This window comes from Conger conger, chromosome 13 (assembly GCF_963514075.1).
Source record: "Conger conger chromosome 13, fConCon1.1, whole genome shotgun sequence".
In the NCBI taxonomy this organism is placed as follows: domain Eukaryota; kingdom Metazoa; phylum Chordata; class Actinopteri; order Anguilliformes; family Congridae; genus Conger; species Conger conger.
This window is the reverse complement of record NC_083772.1, coordinates 31,499,847-31,527,384: the sequence shown is the minus strand read 5'-3', so window position 1 is coordinate 31,527,384 and position 27,538 is coordinate 31,499,847. Positions and strand designations below refer to the sequence as shown.

At 43.5% G+C, this 27,538-nt stretch overlaps 2 protein-coding genes across 2 annotated transcripts in view; one reads left to right on the top strand and one right to left on the bottom strand.

The window, feature by feature from the left end:
- Positions 1 to 15,983, bottom strand: part of col4a3 (collagen, type IV, alpha 3) — a 47,351-nt gene extending 31,368 nt beyond the window's left edge. The window contains exons 1-7 of the mRNA XM_061217383.1: positions 15,615 to 15,983; positions 2,836 to 2,892; positions 1,854 to 1,943; positions 1,162 to 1,206; positions 625 to 669; positions 436 to 498; positions 210 to 263 (exon numbers count right to left, since the gene is read on the bottom strand). Coding sequence (XP_061073367.1) covers positions 210 to 263; positions 436 to 498; positions 625 to 669; positions 1,162 to 1,206; positions 1,854 to 1,943; positions 2,836 to 2,892; positions 15,615 to 15,710 — 450 coding nt within the window. The 5' untranslated portion in view covers positions 15,711 to 15,983. The remainder of the gene's footprint in view (positions 1 to 209; positions 264 to 435; positions 499 to 624; positions 670 to 1,161; positions 1,207 to 1,853; positions 1,944 to 2,835; positions 2,893 to 15,614) is intronic.
- Positions 15,984 to 16,296: 313 nt separating this feature from the next.
- col4a4 (collagen, type IV, alpha 4) overlaps positions 16,297 to 27,538 on the top strand; it is a 39,937-nt gene continuing 28,695 nt past the window's right edge. The window contains exons 1-4 of the mRNA XM_061217382.1: positions 16,297 to 16,425; positions 17,565 to 17,791; positions 18,355 to 18,397; positions 25,325 to 25,396. Coding sequence (XP_061073366.1) covers positions 17,745 to 17,791; positions 18,355 to 18,397; positions 25,325 to 25,396 — 162 coding nt within the window. The 5' untranslated portion in view covers positions 16,297 to 16,425; positions 17,565 to 17,744. The remainder of the gene's footprint in view (positions 16,426 to 17,564; positions 17,792 to 18,354; positions 18,398 to 25,324; positions 25,397 to 27,538) is intronic.

Sequence of the window (27,538 nt, the reverse complement as noted above, 5' to 3'; positions counted from 1 at the left end):
AATCACACACGCAGTCAAATAATGAAGACCTTATAGGAATGGCCTCACATAAACAGTCAAATCCTGAAATGTCTCTCAAGCACTTTCACATGATGTGGGGTTTTTCACAATCACGTGGCCAGCTGTAAGTGATGAGGACGGGGTCTCATTGATGTACTGCAGCTAAATAAGTCATTATTCACGTATGAAACCAAATAAATATTACATACTGGTCGTCCAACTAGCCCAGGCACTCCAGCATATCCCGGATATCCCCTGTCACCCTAGAGATATGAAAAGAGGCGTTATACTGTGGGACAATGCTTGCCTCGCAAGTGCTTGAGTGTTTGTGTGAGCTGAAAGTACATGTGAGAACATGAATGTGTGTGTGTGTGTGTGTGTGTGTGTGTGTGTGTGTGATGAATGCATTGGAAATAACAGGCAGTGTAGATGTACTTTTGTCCCATTGCATCCTGGGGCTCCGGGACGTCCCATGGGTCCTGCATTTCCAGGGGTGCCCTAGAAAATAGCATTGACACACAGAGGAAGAGATAAGAGCATGTGGGTAAGGTAATGCAAGAAACCCTGGCCAAATTATAGGAAAAAACATTATGCTGAAAAAAGAGGAGAGCTAAAGGAACTCACTGGCAGCCCTGGTGCTCCAGAGAATCCTGGCTCCCCATCACGTCCCTGTTTAAGCAATCAGAGATAAATTATGGAGTGCGGGACACGTACACACACACAGAAACACACACACACACAAACACACACACATGCTCACCCACACACACAAACACACGCACATGCTCACACACGCACACACACATGCACATGCTCACACACACAAACACGCACAGACACAAACAGGCATGCACATGCTCATGCATACACACACACACATCCACATGCACGCACACATGGTCACACACTCACAAACATGCACACACGCGCACAAACACACACATCTATAGTACATAATCTATTACAACACACAAATACACCTACTAGAACACAGACACAAATGCACATACATGCACGCACAAACACACACACACCTACAGTACATCATCCATTAATACACACACACATGCACAATCTCACAGACTAACAAACAGACAGACACACACATAAACAATCTATCTCTACACAAAACGTACTGATTAGCAGTAATCAGTAAGTCACCTGTGTGCCTTTAGGTCCTGGATGTCCATGAAAGCCCATGTCTCCCTGTGGATAATACACACAATGCTGAAACACATGTCCTCAAACCAAAATTGGCAGGGGCACTCCACTCCAATCCTCAAGGGCCGGTGAGTAGGGGCACTCAGCTCCTGGTGGGCCGGTGGGCTTACTCCTCTTTGGTGCATTTCAGTACTTGAGTGCTTTCATTTCCAAGGCCTACAATGGCTGCTGATTGAAAGATCTTGCAGCCCTCAGGACTGGACTTGTACTCCCTCCTTTAAGTTTGCCCACAGAATACCCCGTAAACCACATGGGTGCTACAGTGTGGTTAATATGGGCAGTAGATAGAATGATAGAATGGTTTAGACAAAATGGAGACTGTGTTTTCATTGATTTTATGTAATGTATGATTGTGCCAGTATTATTTTATACATATCCCGTACCTGCGCCCACTCTTAATTTTAGGGGAGCAAAAGTAATCAGAAAGTTCACTGCTCAGCTGTTTCTTGGTCAGCTGTGTGTCTTAGCATCATTAGTTCATACATGAGAAAGCTAATACAAGGTCTAGTGGTGATTCTAGGTGTGGAATTTGAATTTGTACAGAGTTAAAACAATGAAACTTGTGTCACTGTCCCAACATTTAGCATTTAACTATCTATACCTTCATGTGAGGCTCAAAGGGATTTCACTACCTTTGGGCCTACTGGTCCAGAACGACCTTCTAGTCCTGGGAAACCATGTTCTCCTGGAGGACCACCAAATCCCGGGTATCCCATCTCACCCTGCAATTGACAGGCAAAATCAGTACTCACCTCTGGATTTTAGTGAGCGAGAACTCATTCTCATTAACGTTTCATGTATTTGTGTGTTTTATATGCATATTTTATTCTTGAATATGCATAATGTATATCCATTTTATAACATAACATTTTCATAACAAAAATGTAGTCCTCATCATCCTTTGTCAATCAACAAATGTGCACATTGTTACAGCGTGCTGTTGTTACATTATGAAAAGACTTCAATACAAATTCATACAATGCAATATTTTCCTTGCTCTAGCAATATTGTAGTTCGGAATTGAAACAGGAAATTTAGTCAAGAATATAAAACTTAAAAAATTACCAAAATATTCAAGACAGGACTTATTTTTTCATTACTTTATGAAAAGAACATGATTTCTCATCGTCAGAACGTCTTTCAAAAGGGGTCTAAAACATTATTATGATACAAGCTGTTGCCTCATTTATGAAGTAACGGCATTTTACAAAGGTTAATGAGGAACTGAAATATCATAGTTAGCCACCAGGGGGCAGTCGCCGCAAGTAAACGGCTTGAATACAAAAATACAGACGTCAAATAGAGATGATATTTTTCTTACACACACCTGTCCTATTCTCGTTTCATCCAGACCGAGTGTTGAGGTACACCACAGATAGACAGATAGACACTGTGTGATCTCCCCGGTATATATTTTGTACTTAACACCCTAGGTTCACAGTAATCACCATAATTCTCCACAAACATTCATTACACAGATAAAACTCAACCTAATCATACCAGGTATCAGTTTTAAATGAGGGGTGGGGAGCCCTGTGGTAGCAGGGGTGGGGAGGGAGTCAGACAGGGCTTGCAGGAGTCAGGGAAGATCCAGGGGTCAGATATTCGGCCTACCTTGTTTCCTTTTACCCCGTCGCAATGACACTGGGACACCCCATTGCATACACACACCTGGGAAAAATAACACAATCATCAATGAGCTCACATAAAAATCTACATTGAAAACTGCATGTGCCTGCAGACAAGCGTGTGAATACTTTTCTCATGTACGCACACAGAGACTCTCACAAGCAGAGTGACTGCAGCAAGAGAGTGACAGTAAAGAACAAACGTTCCACTCGAGAAAACCGATGGCGTGTCTTGATACAGCAGAGAAACACTGTGTATGTCAAACCCAATTCTTCCTCAGACGACTCTCTAGATAGCCCCAAACAAGTGGGGTCCTAGCCCGGTTATCACGGTTTGCTTTATCAAAAGTAGGTCAGACAGGAATGCACATAATCTTCTATCAGCTTTGCTGGTTTGATTGGTCCTGATTTCCATGTAACAGAATCTGTCTTTGTTTACAGGAGTCTGCGTGTTTTTAATGAAGGGGCTTGTCTGCTTAGCGGTGAGACGACATTATCGGCCGGCTGCTCTGTGATAGACATCGTGTCCTGCTGGTTGTTTGGGTTTCTGGAGGCATGCAACACTGACAGACAGTGCTAAGAGAAAGACAGAAAGAGAGAGCTATCTACACTGAGCATACACTTATACACTCTTTCTCCGTCTGTGTCAAACTCATGCAGACACAGCAATGCAGTCTCACAGAGACATGTATACATGTAGACTCATATATACGCTCTTTTTCTGTCTGTCTCCTGAACACACACGTACAGCAACACACTCTCATACACACGCATGTATGTATGCAGGCACACACTCTCACATACTGTCGACAATCTCTCTCACACATGCAAGCATACATGCTGACATACGCATACACAGACTGACATAAAATGCAAATGCACTGCTATTAACAAATGTCTTTTAGCAAGGTGTTTGTCTGTGTAGGTGTAGAGAACAAAGTCGTGTTTGCGGGTGTAATGTCAGTAAAACTCATCTGAAGAGGTCTGAGGAATGTGCAGACGAGATGTAGGGTGAGGGACATGTGAGAATAGTGTCAACGCTCAGAGCCTCCCGAGGGAAAAGGTTTTGTTGGAACATCAGGTAAGGTGCTGGACTGTGTCTCAGCTTTAGCACAAATAAGAATCGTTCTGAATAACAACTTTCTTCATATACAATTATTTTACAAATACACAAGACATAAAACAGAACTTTTTCCTTAGTGCTTGCATGTTTCAAGCTCTGTCTGTGTGTGTGTGTGTGTGTGTGAGAGAGAGAGAGAGAGAGAGAGAGAGAGAGGGAGAGGGTGAGATAGAAAGGTGAGAGAGGGAGAGGGGGAGGGGGAGAGGGAGAGAGAGGAGAGAGAGGGGGAGAGGGTGAGATAGAATGGTGGGAGAGGGAGAGAGAGGGGAGAGAGGGTGAGAGAGTGATATAATCTGTATGTGCAGGAGCCCCAGATTCTGAGATACTTAGATAAGCACCATCAGATATAGACATGCAAACACCTGGGTCATGCAAGGGAGACATAATCTGAGGAAGAGAGAGAGAAAGGGGTATATAAAGAGGAAAAGAAAGGAAATTGGAGTGAAAGAGAGAGAGAGAGAACCAGCAGAAGAGAAATACAGACATAAATCGCAGGCAGCATCATCCAAATCAGCACTATTATGGTACTATAGGGCATGATGGTAAAGTGGACATGTGTGTGTATTGTATAAAGTATATGATATACAAATACATATTGATTTATTTATTTGATTACTACTAGGATGGGTAACAGGAAACCTGACTATGGCTTGAACTTGGGTGTACTACTAGATGACACTTACTGTCATAGTACACACAAGGGCACAGTGCTATAGGAGTGTCTTTCAGATAGTGTGCTAATCCATGGTCCTGACTGTGGGCAATTATGTGATCCTATGGCACTTATCAAAAAATGGTATTCCTGGTATTCCTGCCAAATCCTCAATCATTCAAGCCATCCCCTGTACTGATGCAAAAGTAAAATGACCCTTCTTCACATTAAAGGTGCTATATAATTGCAATTTCTCAATAAGGCCTACAGCCTGCGCAATTATTTCCCCACCAAGAGCAATGCTGGATTCAAACAGAAAAGTGGGTAAAAAAAATGTGTCCCACAAAAAGTAGATCTTCCGATAAACCCATAATATACCCAATGTGTGAACAAAAAACATTTTTCAGGCCCATACCATAACTTCAAAGCCGAATGTGAATGCAGTCAGTTCCAAAACAAGGGGAAAGGCAGCCTATGAGCAAGAACAGGCCTACAGCCAGCATGCAGGCCGCTGTTCTCTGAGCATGCTCAGACAGGTCTGCCTCTGCCTCTCCACACGTCTACCAACAGTGTCCACAAAGTTCATGTCTGCACCCTGCCATCCCTTCATAAGCCTATACTCTCATCCCATAATGACCTTACCGTATCACAACCTCACAACCTCATCCTGTAACAACCTTACTCTATCACGCTCTCACAGCCTCATCCTGTAACAACCTTACCCTATCACCCTCTCACAGCCTCATCCTGTAACAACTTTATCATATCACAACCTTACAGCCTCATCCTGTAACAAACTTACCCTATCACCCTCTCACAGCCTCATCCTGTAACAACCTTACCCCATCACCCTCTCACAACCTCATCCTGTAACAACCTTACTGTATCACAATCTCACCCTGTAACAACCTTAGCCTATCACCCTCTCACAGCCTCATCCTGTAACAACCTTACCCTATCACCCTCTCACAACCTCATTCTGTAACAACCTTACCGTATCACAACCTTATAACCTCATCCTGTAGCGGCCTGTAGTGTAGTGGTTAAGGTAAATGACTGGGAAACACAAGGTCGGTGGTTCGAATCCCAGTGTAACCACAATAAGATCCGCACAGCCGTTGGGCCCTTGAGCAAGGCCCTTAACCCTGCATTGCTCCAGGGGAGGATTGTCTCCTGCTTAGTCTAGTCAACTGTACGTCGCTCTGGATAAGAGCGTCTGCCAAATGCCAATAATGTAATGTAATGTAAATCCTGTAACAACCTTACCCTATCACCCTCTCACAACCTCATCCTGTAACAACCTTACCATATCACCCTCTCAGGTCCTCATCCTGTAACATCCTCATCCAGTCCCTCAAACTCTTGTTCTCACCCATTATCCTCTTACATGTTGAACCTCAATGTTTACTCTCACTTAGGCAACCTAATGTCCCCAGTCAATCATACAGTTATCCTCTGCTGTTCTTCTTCCACACCCACAGGTCACATTTCACCATTTATCTCACTCCTACAAAGTCACACGTTACATTTTTACATGCAAACCATTTACACAGCCGGACACTTTCTCAAGGATATTGAACCTACAACCTTTCAGTGACATGTCCATTTCCCTAACAAGCACGCTACAGCTACAAGCACGGCTGACCAACCCTGCTAATGGAGATCTACTGTACTGCAGCTTTTAATTTCAACCCTAAATTAGCACACCTGAATCTATGCAACTCACAGTCCTTGTGGGCTGAGAACTGCTGGTTTCCCACCCTCCCTTTACCTAGGTATGAAGAAAGTCTGGCCAATCAGTAGCACTTGAAACCAGGGTTGGATTTAGATTCAAGGGCTAGAGTTCATGATCCACTGGAGGCCTTACACACTCAGGCCATCCACTCCTGCGCGACCCAGTTCAGGGCTGCGGTCACGGTCACGGTCAGGGTCACGGGCACGGTCACGGTCACGGTCACAGGCACGGGCACGGGCACGGGCACGGGCACGGTCACGGTCACGGCACGCAGCACGAGCCGCTGTGATGTTCTTATCGAGGGGGAGCAGACGGGGAGCGAACCCCGCAGGCTGAGAGGCACTTTGATCTGCCCGCACTCCGTGGCGTTTTGCCATCCTGTATGTTTTCAGGCACTGTGAAACGTCTGAGCCAAAGCGCAGCACTATACTGTCTCCCTGCTCAGGGACGTCACAGAGTTTGGGGACGGCTGAAGAGTGTAAGTAGCTCTTACATCGTTTGTGAGGTCAGCTGCATTGTGAAGACAATTGTGGCTGGCAGTCTCACAGGATGCCGTCTGATTGGACAATTGCATAGAGAGGGAGGGTTTCAGTAATCCTTGCGATCAATGGTACTGGAGTTCTGGACCCAAAGCAACTTAGATACTGGAGTTCTGGACCCAAAACCACTTAGATACTGGAGTTCTGGACCCAATGCCACTTAGGTACTAGGGATCCGGTAGGTAGACCCATTGGTTAGTACTCTGTTGACCTTAGCAGAGGATATTGCAGCAGGCCTTTGAGTATTGTGTAACTGGGCATTTAAACTGGAAAGAAAGAAAATCAAGGATAAAAACGAACACCTGGATATCACAAAGAACACTGAGACACGCTGGTCCAGGTCGTCACGCAAACAACATTTATTTCATGAAAAAAACTGCTGAATGAATGAAATCTGTTAGAGAGATATGGCCATTGCAGGGCAGACTAAACATTCACCCTCTCCACCCAGAGCATGGCATCCCCAGCAGACAAACATTACGGTAACAAACAAACCTCATGAAAAGCCTACAAAAGGCTACATTGTCTCAAAGTCTTGCTTATTCTTCTTTACTGTTCCTCAGAAACAAATGAACCAACCCTGCAACAGGTCCTGTCGTACATACCACTGAAATACACACATGCTCAACACATTGTAATACACAACTCTTACAAATAACACACTTATAGACACAAGTATGTTACCGGCACATGATTGATCCCTTAAGATACACACACACACACACACACACAATCTCACTTTAACACAGCATATTCATCAAACTCCTATCCACATACAACATACACACTGTATCTACAACCTTCTACCCTGAAATGATACATGGTCAATATTTATTCTGATTGACACAGAGTATGACCATACCCTGAGATTACACTAGGATGCCAGTGCACAGTCCTGTCTCTGAATTATTAGCAGAGGGAATAACACTTAGTTTGGAGGCATGTCTATGGGGTTTCCGGCTAAATGGCAGTGTATGATAACACTAGTATGGTAGCACTTGGTCCAGGCAAAGCCACTGTCAGGTATAAAAACAGCCTTGTGTGGTTGTTTTATGATTTTAGGGCAGTGTTCCTTATTGTTTGCTGAATAGGTGCACTTATCCAGTACAAACTTATAGTACAAACCCTCTTTACACCCACACGTCTCCTACTTAAACATCTGTTTTCCCCCTACACTGACGGGAGTTACATACCTCGCACAAGGTATATTTATATTTTCTTATTTCCACAAAGCCCACATACAGATGGTACAGCAGAGCTGTCATTTGCATAATTTTACAGGGAGGTGCTTATTCCAGCAAGGGGGGGGGGGGGGGAATCTAAGACGAGACAGGGTAATTTGCATTCATGACTGTTTTTCTCTCATTTAGTCTGTTTGTTTAAAGGGGAGTGCTGTAGTAATGATACTCTGGTGTGAATACGGTAGCTTTTTGTTTTTATATACACCATACATGCACCAGCATTACGTCACTGCTACACACCATTCAATTCAAAGAGCTTTATTGACATGAAAATAATGAGCCAATTATTTTCAGCCAAAGTCATAGAGCTGATAAACACAAATGAATAAGATTCTACATTTGATTGGTTACAGTAGATGAGATGTAGGGATAGTTTAGATGGAGTTATCAGACCCCCCATGCATGCCATGACATATCTTACCCACAACTGGGGCAGTTATTACCTGACCCATGATGATTTAGAATGTTCCTTTAGGTGGGGAAATTGAGACAATATTTTTATGATGTCATCTCTGTTACACTATGGTAGGATAATACCAGTGTTAAGGGTGTAGTAGTACTTCAACTAAACTCTATTTTTTTGTTTTTCCCTCTCTCCCTCTCTCCGTTACTTTCTCTCTGTATATAACTCTTGCTCTCTCTCTCTCTCTCTCTCTCTCTCTCTCTCTCACACACACACATCCTCTCCTGTGAATCTAGCAGCTTTTCAGAGAGAATATAATTAGGTACAGGTGAGGGAAACGTGAGCAGGAAGTATGGATGGTATCAGAGGACTCACAATGGCCACATACTTGAACTGAGCCCAAGTGGTGATGAATAGAAAACATTCACAACAGCGCCTTCGCTCTCCACACCTAGCTCTGGCAGGGTCCAGCGTGTTGGCTCATGAGTCTGGCAAACTCTCCCCTCCTCTCACGGAGCTGGGGAAACCTGCAGAGTCCAGCGTGTTGGCTCATGAGTCTGGCACACTCTGCCGTCCCCACAGAGCAGGGGAAACCTGCGGTCCCTGTCGCTGAGAGCGCGATGCGCTAATCAAACACGCTGTCACGTTCAGTTCCACTGACTCCTCCCTATGGGCCTCGGGCTAGACTCCGCTTGTTAGCGGTTAGCCACAGCCGGTTAATGGTGCTATCTCAGGTTAGGACAGGAGCCTAAAATGTCCTGGTTGTTCTCACCCACTCTAGGAGAGGGTCCAACTTCTGGGTCTAGTATTTTGTCCTGCTCCAGCCCCACCCTGGTCCCAGAGAGCAGATGGGATATGGCAGTCTGCATGCCTGCACTCACTCCTGGGCCCCTGGGTGAAACCACGCAGAAATAACCTGCGCTGCTCTGCTAGCCCACAGTCTGCTAAAGAGCAGGCCAGCCCTCAGGGTACAGAAAGAGGGTTGAATGGTGAGAGCAGGGCGCCAGGGTAACAGGGTGGAAAGAGGGGGTATCGAGGTGCGGTAGTGAAAATGGGGGGCCAGGACCACAGTGGAGGTGGCATATGGAGCAATAGGTGATTTGGGAGAGACAAGAGGGGACTGAGGCTTACCTGTACAATGAGAGGGCAATAAACTGACATATTTGGGGAGTGGGTGTGGGGGAGGAGTCTTGCAACTGCCTTCCCTCACGTTATAGCGTACTCATGTTATATTATTATGTGTGATCGCTCCCTATTAGCTGCCATTCCATTGTTGGCCATGAAGATTGTGGACCAGATCTAGTGCTGTTGCTGGAAGGGTATATAAGAAATATCCCATCTACTCCAGAGCTGTTCCAGTTACACCAAAATGTACCCCTCTCTTTCTCTCTCGCTGCAGTTTTATTTCCTTCAACAAATTCCGTGAGTATTTTCTAAAGCTGTGCTTCCGCTGTCAAAAGTCGAGGTCAGCTTTCATCTCATACAAGCTGCCTATCCCATTGTACCCCTCCCCCACCCATGCACAATCACACAGACTCTCATGCAAACACACACACACACACACACACACACACACATAGAAGATTTTCTCTCTATTATTTTATCTCTCTTGCTCTTTGTTTCTCTCACAAAGCTAGAGCAGCAAGCCACTTGAGATTGTGTGTCTGTTGTGATTAAGGAAGGGGGTTTTAGTACCATATAGCATACAAGTTGAATCATAATCCATGCAACATGGGCAGCAGAAGAGTTATTTGCACCATCAGAATGTTATGGAAATGACAGCTGACCTGCAAATTATTGTTCTAATTTCTGGGTTTGTTTGTATTGATGTGATTCATGTAATACCGGCATATTATGCTTTCACTCTGCTCTTTAATTCTTCGCTAAAAGATAATAAGAATAAACAATCACAGTAGTAGTACTGTTGCACCTCAAATGTTCTCACACTATGCTCTGTTCTTTACTATAAATGACTTGTAAATGTTACAGAAGCATAGTGATACCCTTTAGACCCTATGAATACTCAGCAAAAACTATACAAGCAGTATAACTGTGATAATAAACAAAAGCAAGAGTACAAATAATCACAATATTAGAAAAGTAGCAATACAAATAATATGTGAAGAAAAATAAATATGAAATTTGAACAATGGCTCAAGGAATTATTAAAAAAATGGAATATACACCCACCGAGCACTTTATTAGAAACATTTTTACATTATTGCACCTACTTATTCATGTGATTATCTAATCAGCCAATTGTGTGCTAGCAGTGCGATGCATACAATCGTGTAGATACGGGTCAGGAGCTTCAGATAATATTCATATCAACCATCAGAATGGGAAAATGTGATCTCAGTGACTTTGACAGTGGAATGATTGTTGGTGGCAGACCGGGTGGTTTGAGTATCTCAGAAAATGCAGATCTCTTGGGATTTTCACACACAACAGTCTCTAGAGTTTGCAGAGAATGGTGCGAAAAACAAAAAACATCCAGTTAGCAGCAACTTGTTAATGAGAGAAGTCAGAGGAGAACGGCTGACAGGATGGTGACAGTAACGCAAATAATCAAGTATTCCAACAGTGGTTTGCAGAAGAGCATCTCTGAACACACAACATGTCAAACCTCGAAGTGGAGTTTGCAAAGAATCAAAGAATAAAAAATCCAGTGAGCAGCAGTTCTGCAGACAGAAACGCCTTGTCAATGAGAGACGTCAGAGGAGAATGGCCAGACTGGCCAAAGCTGACAGGAAGGTGACAGTAACGCAAGTAACCACACATTACAACAGTGGTATGCAGAAGAGCATCTCTGAACATACAACGCATCATAACTGGATAGGCTACAGCAGTAGAAATCTAAAAAATACCTAATAAAGTGCTCACTGAGTGTCTATTTTGGAGGTCATTGCAGCTAAAAAAATCCTTTGTCAGCATGGAGAGGTTATTTCTTTTCACGTTCTCACTCACATAATCGCACACAAACACAATCGCACACAAACACAGTCGCACACAAACACAGTCGCACACAAACACAATCGCACACAAACACAGTCGCACACAAACAGTCGCACACACAAACACAATCGCACACAAACACAGTCGCACACAAACATATTTGCACACAAACACAGTCGCACACAAACACATTCGCACACGAACACAGTCGCACACAAACACAGTCGCACACAAACACAATCGCACACAAACACAGTCGCACACAAACACAGTCTCACACAAACACAATCGCACACAAATACAGTCGCACACAAACACAATCGCACACAAACACAGTCACACACAAACACAGTCACACACAAACCCAGTAGCACACAAACCCAGTCGCAAACACACACACAATCGCACACAAACACAATCGCACACAAACACAATCGCACACAAATACAATCGCACACAAACACAGTCGCACACAAACACAGTCGCACACAAACACAGACGCACACACAGTCCTCTCTCAGAGATTAGTCTGTTTACACCAGTGGGTGAAGACTGGCCCAGATGTCTGCGGGAGATAGTCTGCCCATAAAACAACTACAGGGCAGACAACTTGCACCCTTTTCACACCCACTAATACAGCCCCAATGCGCAGACCATCGAATCAAGAGGTAATGTCAGGAGCGCAACTAAACAGAAAAATGGGCTGAGGATGGGTTTGTGCTTTATTCTAGTGTTTTCATCATCAATATTTGCATTTCATATCTGTATTTTTATAAGCCAGAAATAAAATAAAAATTCTTAGGAGAGACTGGGAAAATGAGGTAGATGGGCTGAAAGGCCAAATCTCCACTTGATTCATTCATGTTTTCTGATGACTGTCCCTAAAGGGTGTGTCCTTCCTACACTTAATTTTGAATTATACACTCAGTGAGCACTCAATTAGGTATTTATTACTTATTTTTTAGAATTATCAAGTCTTCTACTGCTGTAGCCTGCTGTAGCCTATCCACTTAGAGGTTGTGCATAAATCCCAGGAGATCAGCAGTTTCTGAGATACTCAAACCGCCCTGTCTGGCACCAACAATCATTCAACAGTAAAAGTCACTCAGATCACATTTTTCCCCACCCTCATGGTTGATGAGAACATTATCTGAAGCTCCTGACCCGTATCTACACGACTTTTATGCATTCGACAGCTGTCACACAATTGGCTGATTAGATAATCGCATGAATAAGTAGGTGTAAGTGCTCAGTGAGTGTATACAGTGCATCCGGAAAGTATTCACAGCGCTTCACTTTTCCCACATTTTGTTATGTTACAGCCTTATTCCAAAATGGAATAAATTCTACACACAACACCCCATAATGACAACATGAAAGAAGTTTTTTTGAAACTTTTGCTAATTTATTAAAAATAAAAAACTAAGAAATCACATGTACATAAGTATTCACAGCCTTTGCTCAATACTTTGTTGATGCACCTTTGGCAGCAATTACAGCCTCAAGAATTTTTGAATATGATGCCACAAGCTTGGCACACCTATCTTTGGGCAGTTTCGCCCATTCCTCTTTGCAGCACCTCTCAAGCTCCATCAGGTTCGATGGGAAGCGTCGGTGCACAGCCATTTTCAGATCTCTGCAGAGATGTTCAATCGGAATCAAGTCTGGGCTCTGGCTGGGCCACTCAAGGACATTCACAGAGTTTTCCTGAAGCCACTCCTTTGATATCTTGGCTGTGTGCTTAGGGTCGTTGTCCTGCTGAAAGATGAACCGTCGCCCCAGTCTGAGGTCAAGAGCGCTCTGGAGCAGGTTTTCATCCAGGATGTCTCTGTACATTGCTGCATTCATCTTTCCCTCAATCCTGACTAGTCTCGCAGTTCCTGCCGCTGAAAAACATCCCCACAGCATGATGCTGCCACCACCATGCTTCACTGTAGGGATGGTATTGGCCAGGTGATGAGCGGTGCCTTTTGGCAAACTCCAGGTGGGCTGCCATGTGCCTTTTACTAAGGAGTGGCTTCCGTCTGGCCACTCTACCATACAGGCCTGATTGGTGGAATGCTGCAGAGATGGTTGTCCTTCTGGAAGGTTCTCCTCTCTCCACAGAGGAATGCTGGAGCTCTGACAGAGTGACCATTGGGTTCTTGGTCACCTCCCTGACTAAGGCCCTTCTCCCCCGATTGCTCAGTTTAGACGGGCGGCCAGCTCTAGGAAGAGTCCTGGTGGTTCCGAACTTCTTCCATTTACGGATGATGGAGGCCACTGTGCTCATTGGGACCTTCAAAGCAGCAAAAAATTTTCTGTACCGTTCCCCAGATTTGTGCCTCGAGACAATCCTGTCTCGGAGGTCTACAGACAATTCCTTTGACTTGGTTTGTGCTCCGACATGCACTGTCAACTGTGGGACCTTATATAGACAGGTTTGTGCCTTTCCAAATCATGTCCAATCAACTGAATTTACCACAGGTGGACTCCAATTAAGCTGTAGAAACATCTCAAGGTTGATCAGTGGAAACAGGTTGCACCTGAGCTCAACTTTGAGCTTCACGGCAAAGGCTGTGAATACTTATGTACATGTGATTTCTTAGTTTTTTATTTTTCATAAATTTGCAAAAATTTCAAAAAAACTTATTTCATATTGTCATTATGGGGTGTTCTGTGTAGAATTTTGAGGAAAAAAATGAATTTATTATATGGAATAACATAACAAAATGTGGGAAAAGTGAAGCGCTGTGAATACTTTCCAGATGCACTGTATATTCAGTTTCCCTGCTGAAAATATTAAACAGTGCCCTATTCTTGTTAGTCACTTGACCCAGTCTGTATCAAAAAGCAGAACTCTTTGATCAGAGCCCACCCTCAACAACTGCAGTAAACTGGATGTGTAAAAAACTTGCTGTGCATTGAAGCCATTGAACAGTAAAGTGGGTGTGTAGAAAACTTGCTGTGCACTGAAGCCATTGAACAGTAACGTGGGTGTGTGGTAAAACAGGTGTGTCATGGGGCAGTGAAACAGGTGTGTAGGAGAGGGGGCGTGCTGTAAGCTGTACGTGCTGTGGGGAAAAGTGGATGCGCAGTAAAGTAGCATGCGTGTGCAGTGTAAAAGCATGTGTGCAGTAACAGATGTTGAGTAGTAACATTGGGTGCGCACTGTGGACACAGTGAGGAAGAGTGGGAGTTATGGCTGCTGATGTGTTGTAAAGTGGGTGTACTGTACATAGCTGCCATGGGTGTGACAGAGCTCTACGAAAACAGGAATTTGGAATCTGTAGCTGTCCAGATTTACACATCATTAAGTAGCCGTGCCACTGTAGCCCAAAGTAATGTCCTTCTGAGACCCTTGCAGAAAAAAGGTATAAGCAAATATTTGTGTATGATACAAGTGTCTTAGATGAAATAGTACTTATATGTTGAATCTCTTTTGTGTAGGTTTTAACATATTAGAATATCTGGTTATTGAGATTAAGACCAGAGACCCATGTCCCCTACTGGAGACAAAAATGAATTGCTAGGTTTCAGGAGGATATTTCGCACACTTGTGCAGAACAGAAGGAATCAGGAACAGGCAAGGAGTCATCAGTTACGAGGTGACCATCCCATAAAAACACCAGTGCCATAGGGTAACTTTTGTGATATACTATAGGCTATGTGAAAAAAATCCGGTCACTGCGACCCATCCATCCCGCAATTCTCGATTTCCTTCTAAACAGAACACACGCATTAGGCTACCTCACTGGTGTCATTTCTTCCTTTCCGTGTTATATCCGTACAACAATTATGTTTAAGGTAGTGAAATTGTGTTAATTACGTCTTCTGTTTCTGTTGTCCATGCGTCTATGACGAAACATAAATAGGTAGTCAATTAAATAGGAATTTTGGAAAGAACAGGCAACCCAATCAATGTTTTTCACCTTGCGCTCGACGTGAAGTTAAACATTGACACAATAAATTACCTTTAAAGTTCAAAATTTCCGTACCCCAATGGTTTTACACTCGCGCAGCGCCTGACTTAAGTGCATGCAATGAACTAGTATTAATTGTGCGTCTGTGTGTGCGTGTGTGTGTGTGTGTGTGCGCGCGCGCGTGTGCGTGTACTTCAATAAATGATATTGATACTTACATTATCTGTATGTGCCGTTCCAGGAATCACACAGCACCAAAGCCCCAGCAGAAAAACGGCAAATGGGACCGGACAGGATAGGACAGACAGGATCATTTCAGGGGCCTCCACACGCAATTTACGTTACCGATCACCGTGCACTGTCACCGAGCAGTAGAAAATTGTGCGCAACCGACCGAGACAGTTGATGCCCCTTGTCTTGAGATGAGCGTTATTTCCCCATTCACGCCCGAATGAAATTCCCATAGTAGGCTATTTCAGAGCAAGCATCTATTTTCCCCTGAAACAGGTATATATGCAATAAAAATTTTAGTATTGGCTAAAGGAAGAGCCAACCATTGAAAATGTTTATACTGAGCGTACTAGACCGCCCAAACTGTGGTACATAAGATTAAAACTTGCGGTCATTATGCTAAATAGTTTGCTGTGCTTACCGTAGTACCTATCATATATACTCAGTTAAAAAATAAAACATTTTATTTATTGAATTTATCTTATTTTATTGAGTAGCCAATGTGTTGTGGGGGTCTTTTTATTTGAGAACCAGTGGTTATTATAATTAAAACAAATTGTTAATGTTTATATCATATAGTAGGCTATGTAAGAAACCAGTCATATTTGCTCCTTCGTTTTACCAATGTGATATGCGCTCACATACGGTCATTACGGTAAACTCTTCAGGCACCGCGACACATGTAAAAGTTTCGGTAGGCTATGTTTTAGTAAGTTTTATGCTGGTTGGTTTAGCGCTTTGTTCTTTAATTTCTACCGTGGGGATGAAGCCATTATTGGAGGAGCAAGGATTCTAGAGGTGAGCTCTTTTTTAATCTTAATCTTCTGGGATAAATATGACATTTTACCGGGATAAACGGCAAGTGTAGCCGAAAGTGCTGTCACTTCAGTCAGACTTGAACTTGCACGGCTTCCAGCCGCTTTGAATTTGGTGCATTGGTTAATTCCCAACTCTGGGTTCTTATTACTGCGTGCACGTGAAAATAATAATTTGGACAACTTCAATGGTATAGATCGAATAGGCAAAGTGCTAATTGCGTGTCATAAGCAAGTGGAATGTTTAAACTGACATACATGTAACATTTCTTCGAATAAATCTCAAAATCTATGCAAGTCAAAAATTCAAGTTAAACAAAGCATGAATTCTGTCGGATTACAGCTTTAATGCTTCTCATTCATGTAGTCTACTGCGTAGTTGTATTAAGACATGTAATTTTATCTGTACATCCTTTTGAATACGGGTTTGCCCAAATAATGTAGGCTACTTACAGCTTATAACTTATTACAATTTATTTAGCTATAATGGTATTTTTATGTTTTTACTGTAATACTGTCATAGGTGTTAATTATCAATTCGGAGGTTACATGTTGTACATGACGTATATCTAGTTTATTTCCCGGTTACATTCTGTCTGCTCGGCGCTGGATTTTCTCACAGGATGATGGTGTAGGATGGCCGATCCCTAACACGCGGGAGGGTGAAATTTGTGTTATTTTCCTGTGGAAATAACAGTCATGCTACTACATTCTTTGATGATTTGTTTTTATGATCTCCCTCATTGTCCTATGTTGATCTCTGCTATAGGTCTCAATATCGGTAGCTTGGAGAAATGACCTATCACCGGTCTGTATTTTTCTAATAGTTTTCTATTTGCAAGGCCACTGAGAGTAGTTTCTTTTCTCATTTATATGTGGTGGTTGTAGACTATACGTTTTTGTTCCTTTTATGGTTCAATCAATCAGTAAATCAATCAATATATCAACCAATAACGTATACAGTATAGGAGATTTACATTGTGACAGATATAATGAACACACATTATAACACAGGACTATCCTCAGTCAGGCACCTTACATTATTATATTATCGTTTCATAGCAATGAAAAGCTGAGGTTCTGTTTCCTGTTCACACCCCGTTGTGTTGCTCTGTTGTACAGGCATTTCAGGGAGGCACTGCCATAGCCGTCACCACAGTGCAGAGGTCATCGCAGAGGTCAGAGGAGGTAGATGCCAGTGGCCCGGCCACACAAAAGTAGCTCAGAGGTCAAGGTGTCGTCTGCAGGCAGGTCAGCCCTGAAGGGGTTGTCTGGTGACAGGACGTACCCTGAATTGCAGAAATGAAGCACTTTTCCTGCTTGATCACCTGGACTGAACTTTACCTCTGGTGAGTTTCCTCAACGTAAACATCTGACACATTATTCCCCCACTGCTTTATTGGATAGAACAGTGTAGAGAGACAGGAAGAATGGGAGTGAGAGAGGGGAAGACGTGCAACAAATGTCGGACGGCCGGATTAAAACCGCCGACGTCGGGACTCAATGAATTTGTGGTTGGTGCTCAACACGCCGCCCACTGATGACTTTCTCTTTGACCTCTGTCCTCTTACACAAATCTTGTCTAGGCCCTCTCTCAGTTACATCAGTCCTTCTCTGCCATTTAACACCAGTCCTGTAAGGAGCATTTGTCTGTGTACTTGATTTTCTTGGGGATGGGTGTGTTAAGATGCATGTCTTCAGTCGGGACTTCCTTGGGAGGAAGTAGGTATAAAATTCAGTTTCAGTCATCATTTCATGTACATAATTGTAAATAGAACATCTTGTCTGATTGATTGATTATCTTTCACATTACATAAACCAGTGAATGAGATTTAGAGAGTTCATAACATGTCTGTAACAGGTTGCAGGAGAGGCAAAAAAAGCACAGCCTTAAAACTTCTTCTAATTTCAGGTGGATGGTGATGGTGTATATTGCCGGGAACAGTGTGAAAGCGGTAAGTCTGTGGGATTAATGTCCATTAAATGTATCTTTCAAAGAAAGATTAAGATTGTATTGATGACTGGGCTACAAAATAGTGTGATGTACACAGGTCTTTCAGAGATGGTTTCACAGGATCAGAGGTGGAGTAGATACATATTCTGTGAATAGTTCCCTCTACCGTGATATTACACCTGTGGTGTTAATGGGCAGATGTTCATGCCCTCATAACTGTAGCAGTTGAGATAGAGTATTGTGAGAGAATACACAGGTGTTCTGCGTATTCTTTGCTTCAGCCTGTGAGTCCATTGATGTACTGTATCTGCCATTCGTACCTGTCTCCCTGAATCATGTGTCTCAGTCTGTACTTTCATGTTTTGTCCATTTGTCTGTCCACTTGTTAGTCTGTCAATTGGCCAGCCATTCTGCCTGTCATCTCTTTGTCTCTCTCTCTGCTGGTATTCCTATAAGTTACAATGTCATCCAAGTTCACAGGTGCCAAACCATTGACTGGCCCTTTTAATTTACCACCTCACAACCTTATCCTACACTTATGAACTCCCAAGCATCCCTGTTCAAGGTTGTGTGGAGGTATGTGAGGATTTGGATTACTGTGGTAGATGGGTGTGTTGAGGGGTACAGTTCTTTTCAATGAAGGCAGTGGGCTTTTTCATACAGCCAGAGATGGATACAGAACATTACGTGTGTTTGGAGATAACTTGGATATGCACATTCTTTCTTTGCAAATGAAAGCCAAGCAATGAGAGCGCAGGATAATCTCGAGCAGAGCATCAGATAAAACACACCTTGTCGGCATGCCTGGCTGGGACAGCGTTTACACAATGGCACTGGAATCTGCCCACTGCAGTCAACCTAAATAAGTCTGTGGCAAATGTCAATATTCTTGTGAATTCTTTACTGCTATTGCGCTGGAAGATTCACACATTGTAGTTGTTGTGTCCCGACATTACTTCTTGTAAAATCTAGACAGGAATGGACAGAAAAGGTGGGGATAGGAGGAGTGTGGGTCTGTGCAGTAATGGGGATGTAGATGTGTGGTGATATGCTATAGGGAGCATGTGCTGGTCGGTGTTGAGGGGGGCGAAAGGCATCCTGCTGTCTGACTGCCCCAGGGGTGCTGTCTGAGTGTGCTCTCAGGGGGGTGGGATAGGGGGGCCGTAAACCTGTGCACATGATGACCAGGTGTCAGAATACAGCTGCTTCTGGAACTCAGACACACGCACATGAGCACACGTATATACAGTACACATGCACACACACACACATGCACACACACTCATACACACATACAAACACACATACAAACACAGTATGTATTCACACATATACACATACAGACACTTAAATAGCCCTTAGGCACAAATATTCACTCATACCACATACAGCGAGGTCCATAAGTATTTGGACCGTGGTACAATTTCTGTTCTTTTGGCTCAGTACTCCAGCACATTGGTTTTGGAATGAAACAGTGAATATGAGGTTAAAGCGCAGACTGTTACTTTTAATTTGAGGGTATCTACATCTATACGGAGTGATCTGTGTAGGAATTACATCCTTTTTATGCATAGTTCCTTCTTTTTAGGAGACCAAAAGTAATTGGACAGTTGGTTTCTCAACTGTTTCTGATTAGACAGGAATGTTCAATCACTCTGTTGGTGCTGGTATAAGAAATTCTTCAGTATTGAGTCTTGAGTCTGGGCTTTTGATTGTCTTTGAAGTCTGTTATTGGCATTTGACAATATGAGGACCAAAGTTGTGCCAATGACAGTCAAAGAAGCCATTATGAACATTTACGCAAATACAGTCATAGGCCAAGCAACAGGCTTATCAAAATTAATTATATGGAACATCATTAAGAAGAAAGAAAGCTCTGGTGAGCTCAGTAACAAAGGGGCCGGTACACCAAGGAAGACCTCTACAGTTTATGACTGAATAATTCTCACCATAATGAAGAAAAACCATGAAACACCCATCTAACAGATCGGTAACACTCTTTAGGAGGCAGGTGTGGATGTCTCAGTGACTAGTGTCTGCCAAAGACTTCCCAGACAGAAATACAGAGACTAAACTGCAAGATGCAAACCAGTAGTATGCTCCAAAAACTGAATAGCCAGGTTACAGCTTGCAAAGAACTACCTAAAAGAGCCTGAAGAGTTCTGGAAAAAGGTCTTGTGGACAGATAAGACCAAAATTGGCTTGTATCTGGAGTGATGGCAAGAAAAAAGTGTGCAGGCCAAAAGGAACTTCCCCAGATACCAAACGTTAACTACAGAAGTGATTAAATACACCTGACTAACCAGAAACAGCTGAGAAGCCAATTACTATTATTATTGTTCATAGTCGGGTGTGGAGTCCGTGTATGAGCGACGCGACTCGAGTTGGTGACACAAGTCTCCATCTCTGCAGTGGAATGATTGTTGGTGCCAGACAGGGTGGTTTGAGTATCTCAGAAACTGCTGCTCTCCTCGGATTTTCATGCACAACACTCTCAAGAGTTTGCAGATAACAGAATGAAAAGCAAAAAACATCCAGTGAGCAGCAGTTCTGGGAGCAAAGATGCATTGTTAATGAGAGAGGTCAGAGGAGAAGGGCCGGACTGGTCAAAGCTGACAGGAAGATGACAGCAGTGGTCAGAGCAGCAGTCTGGAGCAGTGGTCAGACCAGCAGTGGGGAGCAGTGGTCAGGGCAGCAGTGTGGAGCAGTGGACAGAGCAGCAGTGTGGAGCAGTGGTCAGAGCAGCAGTGTGGAGCAGTGGTCAGATCAGCAGTGTGGAGCAGTGGTCAGAGGAATGTTAGGAAGATATCATGCTGTGAAAATTGATGGTTGCCAATGTACATTGATAGCTAATGTACCTTTGTAGTATGATTACAAAATGAATTGTGTGTGTGTGCGCGTGTGTGTGTGTGTGTGTGTGGGCGTCTGTGCATGCGTTTGTCTTTCTACATGTAATCTAAAATAAGAGGGTCACAGAAATTATATGTCACATGTACTTTGCTTCAAATTAATAATTATGCCCACCTGTGTATACCCAATCCCAGTACATTTAAGCCCATACTCGTCTGTCTGTCCTACAGCTAGGGAGGGGCGAGTTGAAGAGAAGCATTACTATCATATCTATCGTCTGTCATGTTTCACTGGGACGTGAGTGAAGCATGTGGGTAATCTGGTGTGCTGAGAGGTCAGCCATGACATAACCCTCTTCATCGTCTCCAAAAAATAACTGATATGATGACATCGTCTCTGCTTAAAACATTTTATTCACCTAATCCCCTATCAGCTGCACCAGTAAGTGTTCCTGAAGAGAACTCAAGAGAAATACACTATTTGGAGAGAGAGAAGGAGAGAGAGAGGGAGGAAGGGCGAGAGAAATTAGAGATGTTACTATTGTGGCTGTTGTGTATGTTTTGATTGGCCCAGTCAGTTTCTGTGTATGATGGAGGATTGAAGGAGGTTTCTGATGGCCTGCTGGTTTGAGGTCATTCTAAAGCAGCATTTTTCCAGAGGATGTACATATGGGCAGATTAATTGTATTGCTTTTGTTCACAATTTTAGCATGAATATTAGTTGTAATATTGTGCCAGTACTACATTTCTTCAGCACAGTGGTCTCGGTTTGCAAGTGGCGTACAAAAATTGGAAACACTGTATATATTATGAAATAATAATTCCATATGATTCATATAAATATACATGCTTATATATTATTGAGTTACTTGAAGTGTAATTTCTTGCTTTAGACCACAAACCCTTGAATTCTCTTTACTTGCAGTTGTAAAGCCAGAATGTCATCACATCTTTCTCAAAATATCTAAAATATTAATTTCGAGCAAAGTATTTGTTCAAAGAGAAGTGTATGACAGGGGCCATAGAAAGCTCTAGAAATTGAGAGGTAGAGTGAATGAGACGTCTGAAGCACAGGTGAGCAGTGAGTTTTAGTGTAGGGGACACATAGGAAAGACTCATTTGGATATGAATGACTGTTACTTATTATTACATGTAGAATATGGGGTGAAGTAAGTTACAGTACATAATTCAGAAAAAACCTAAACAAAGAAATAAAGATCAATAACATTGCATACAATCCTCATTTTTCTTTTAATCAATATTGTCTTTGCTCACATTTCCTTGACTTTCGCTAAATTGTGAACCAACCAATTTTGACGCAGGCAAAGTCTATTAGTGGACAAATGAATACATGGTGAATGAATGGTGACTACATGTATATGTTTGTGTGATATCAGATGTCCTCATGACCTTTTGGGATGTGATTTAAGGACTGGCTTCCTCGTATGTTTATATCATGTAGTTGCATTGTACTCTCAAAGCAGCATGGAGACTATATAAGTGGTTACTACTTTAGTGACATGAGGACATTACTGTCAATGTCATGTATTCTTGTATAAAAGCAGGTATGAAGTGTACTTCCTGTAGAGGTAAATGTTCTATTTCACTGCAGGATAGCAGAAAGTGCAGTTAAAGTACACTTTTATTCAGTGGTATCTACATTGTTTCTTTTTATAACATTAACCAGCCTGTTTTGCATAACCGGCTGCTTGATTCAGTGTGTTTTGACCTGTCGTGATACCGTCTTGCTCTTGTTTTTGAATAGGGGGTTGTGAATTCCTTCTCGTGCTTTTAATTAGCAGGTGGTTCTGTCTGTTGTCGGCTGTGGCTATAACCGGGGAGCTGTGGGTCGTCTCACTGCACAGAGCGGAGGGGTTTCCGTGACAGCTCTGAGCATGCTCACTGCATTTGCGTTCCACTCCTGTGTGTGCCAGCAGTGCAAGGAGAAGCCTGGCACTCTGCACTGCGGCCAAAAGCTACCCGCAGGAGGCCTGGCACACACACACGCATTCCTCACAGACAGGCCTTTCAATGTCACCGACGGTGCTTCTCGGGTCACGTACAGGGCTCTCTAGATCACAGACAGGGCTTTCTAGATCACAGACGGGGTGCTCTTGATAACAGACGGGACCTATCTGAATTGCTCTAGATCATCAGCAGAGTTGTCTGGGTCACTGGGAGCGCTCTCTTGATAACAGACAGATCTCTATATCACTGACAGTTGCCTGGATCACAAACAGTGCTTTCTAGATTGTATACAGAGCTCTCTAAATCAGCGGAAGTCAAGCGCTCACTGGTAGCACTCTGTTGACAAAGCTCTCTAAGGTCACAGATTACAGAATAGACTCCCCATAGCTCAGTGAAATGCACCCTGAATTCTGGCAGATAGCTGATGTGATCCCTCATGCAGTCTTAGATTTTTTTTTAATTAGATGGGAGGTATATAAGTGTTTCAGTATGTGTGTGCATGTGTGTGTATATACGTGTGTGTGTGTATGCGTGTGTGTTCAGGTGTGTGCGTGTGTGTGTTCAGGTGTGTGCATGTGTGTATGCGTGTGTGTTCAGGTGTGTGCGTGTGCGTGTATATACGTGTGTGTGTTTGCAGGTGTGTGTTCCTTTGTGCAGCTGTCTCTCCCGGGGGGGGCGGGGGTCTGCTGGCAGAATGCAGTGTGATTACCTCCCTGTTTATCTGATACAGTGTCCTGCGCTGCACAGCTTCCCACAGCGGCACACTCAATTGCCTGCAAAAAGGCCCGTTTCCCCCCCCCCCCGCCCCCGTGTTTACATTCCTGCTGATCTCATGGCATGCACGCACGCACCCCCCCCCCCCCATCCCGCCACCCCCCCCCCCTCAGCTCATGCCACCCTCTCCTGAACCCTGTGCCGCAGGTCAGAGTTCACCACAGGAGGCTGCCAAAGTGGAAAACACATTAACCAGGGTCATGATGTCCTGTTTACTGATTCATTATGCCGATTAATGTGTCACTCTCGCTTGCATTCTGAGCTGTTTACTGGTTACTGATCTCTGTGCTCGCTGTGATTGGGGGTGGGGGGTCTTTGGTAGCGTGTCCGCTGGATTAGTACCCGTAAGAGCATGATGTTAGCTTTATTGACATCTGTTGCCATATGTGTGTGTAACTAGAACACTGTGTGCAGTGTCTATATCAGCATGATATAATGCAAATGTTTAATCTCATTTTACTGTAAGTCATTATCACGCATCACTTGGATGTGAGTGTGTTCTGTCTATTGTAGAACAATCGCTCACATTGCAATGGCTGTGCGGTAGTAATTTCTTAGCCAGTAAAAATAGCTGTATTCTACATTCATCCATCCATCCATCCATTATCTGAACCCGCTTATCCTGATCAGGGTCGCAGGGGGGCTGGAGCCTATCCCAGCATACATTGGGCGAAAGGCAGGAATACACCCTGGACAGGTCGCCAGTCTATCTCAGGGCACACACACCATTCACTCACACACTCATACCTACGGGCAATTTAGACTCTCCAATCAGCCTAACGTGCATGTCTTTGGACTGTGGGAGGAAACCGGAGTACCTGGAGGAAACCCACGCAGACACGGGGAGAACATGCAAACTCCGCACAGAGAGGCCCGAGCCGACGGGGATTCGAACCCAGGACCTCCTTGCTGTGAGGCGGCAGTGCTACCCACTGCACCATCCGTGCCGCCTTATTCTACATTCAAACTCCCTTTTTTTACAGACTCCATTTTATCACATAGCATTCATTGCAAAGTGGTCAGGCAAGTTTTTCCATAAAATTTCCCAGCAGTTAAAAAAATCTAAATGAAACAGTACAGTACTTGTTTATCTGTTGTATATTTTTGTGTGGGGTGTCTGTTACTATACCTGTGTGTGGGGTGTGTGTTACAGTACCTGTGTGTTTGGAGTGTGTGTTACAGTACCTGTGTGTGTGGGGTGTGTGTTACTGTACCTGTGTGTGTGGGGTGTGTGTTACTGTACCTGTGTGTGTGGGGTGTGTGTTACTGTACCTGTGTGTGTGGGGTGTTTGTTACAGTAACTGTCAGTGGCAGTACCTCTTGGTTTCTTGTTTCAGGGAGACCTGCAGGAGCCCTGTGATGGAAGAGACTGCTCTGTGTGTCGGTGTTTCCCAGCGAAGGGATCAATGGTAAGAATATAATTTCATATATAAGAACATGAGAAATCTCCAGTCTTACTCTACTGCACTGAGTAGACAGGTCTGAGCCAGAAATCACCTTGACGTCATTATAATATCTAGCCTTTTTCCTGCTGCAAAGTTCTGGGAAAACGTCAAACCTCAAGTGACCCCATGTCATAACCCTGGCCAGGTCCACTCAAGTGCTGGTATATATTAACTTTTTTTTGCATTGTAACTACAGAGCAGCTGCAATTCCACTGTGTTGCTTATTTTTGGGGGGGGAGTGGTGTAAATAATAGGTGGAAAGCTGAAATTAGGTCTACCTTAGGATGAAAGACCAGACATAGAGAGTTCATAAACACTAGGCAAAAGAGGAAGTGATCATTTCAGACAGACTTTGCCGCTCCGTGATTGGCCTGTTCAACTGCCATATCCACAAGGTGGGCATTACAATATCTGTGGAATGCTCGGCTGATTGAAACAGTGCCGTAAATCTGCTGCTGCTGAAGCGGGTTTACAACTGCAGAACGATAGGCCAGCAGGCACACAATGTTCAGTTCTCCGCATGTGCTTATTAGTTTGCGCAAGGTATTGCCAAGCTAGCATTTGAAAGGCTTGGATTGAATGACAAAATGTTGTCTTGGATGACAAAATGTTGCTGTGAAAATATTTTCAAAAATATTCATTGTTTTATTTTTATTGAATGAACCTTGCAGTGCATGTTTCAGCGTGATAGAATATTTGGTTCTTGAGACTAAGGCCAGAGAGTTGTGTCCCCTACAGAGGGAAAAAAAAACTATTGACAGGGCTGAGGGCAATATCCACACCAAAATGATGCAAGGATAATTGTGGGAAATAGTGGTAATTTGCACTGATGTTAAACTACCATGGGAACATGTAGTAGGATTACTGATGTAAAGTTATTGAAAAATTTATGAAATTCTTCCAGGTACATATGTACACTCAGTGAGCACTTTATTAGGTATTTATTATAATTATTTTTTTCTACTTCTACTGCTGTAGCCTATCCACTTAGAGGTTTGACGCGTTGTGTGTTCAGAGATTGTAATGCGTGGTTATTTGCGTTACTGTCACCTTCCTGTCAGCCTTGACCAGTTTGGCCCTTCTCCTCTGACCTGTCTCATTAGCAAGGCATTTCTGCCCACAGAGCTACTGCTAACTGGATGTTTTTTGTTTTTTGCACCCGTCCCTGCCAAATGTTGTGTCTGTTGTGCATGAAAATCCCAGGAGATCAGCAGTGTCTGAGATACTCAAACCACCCTGTCTGGAACCAATAATCATTCCACGGTCAAAGTCACTTAGATTTTTGACTGATGCTCCTGATTCATATCTCCATGATTTCATGCATTGCACTGCTGCCACACAATTGGCTGATTAGATAATCGCATAAATAAGTAGGTGTAATAAAGTAAAAATGTTCCTAATACAGTGCTCGGTGAGTGTTTTTCCGCACATACACTAACATACCTGTACACGCACATACACACACACATATTTCCACACACAGGCACACATACACTCACAAGCACTTTATTAGGAGCATGTTTACTTTATTATACTTATAGGCTACATGCACATACACATACGCAAACACATCTGGGGTGGCCTGTAGCGCAGTGGTTAAGGTAAATGACTGGGACACGCAAAGTTGGTGGTTCTAATCCCGGTGTAGCCACAATAAGATCCGCACCGTTGGGCCCTAGAGCAAGGCCCTTAACCCTGCATTGATCCAGGGGAGGATTGTCTCCTGCTTAGTCTAATCAACTGTACGTCGCTCTGGATAAGAGCGTCTGCCAAATGCCAATAATGTAAAATGTAATCTGTACACACACATAGAAATGTTCACGTACCCATATCCACGCATGGCTACACACATATGCTTACCCCCACCACACACACACACACACAAACACACGCACAGAGTGCTGTCCTTCCGGCTGTTTAGTCGCTCCTGGTTGTGTTTTGTCAGCACCCTCTAGTTTCTCACTGCTCTCTAATGAGGACATGCGGAGAATGCAGCAGGCGAGAGGAGTCATAAATCAGTAACCACTGCCTCATCCTCTCGCTTAACGTGCGTCATCTCCTCTGGACTCGTGGTGTCTTTCTCACTCTCTCTTTCTCTCTCTCACT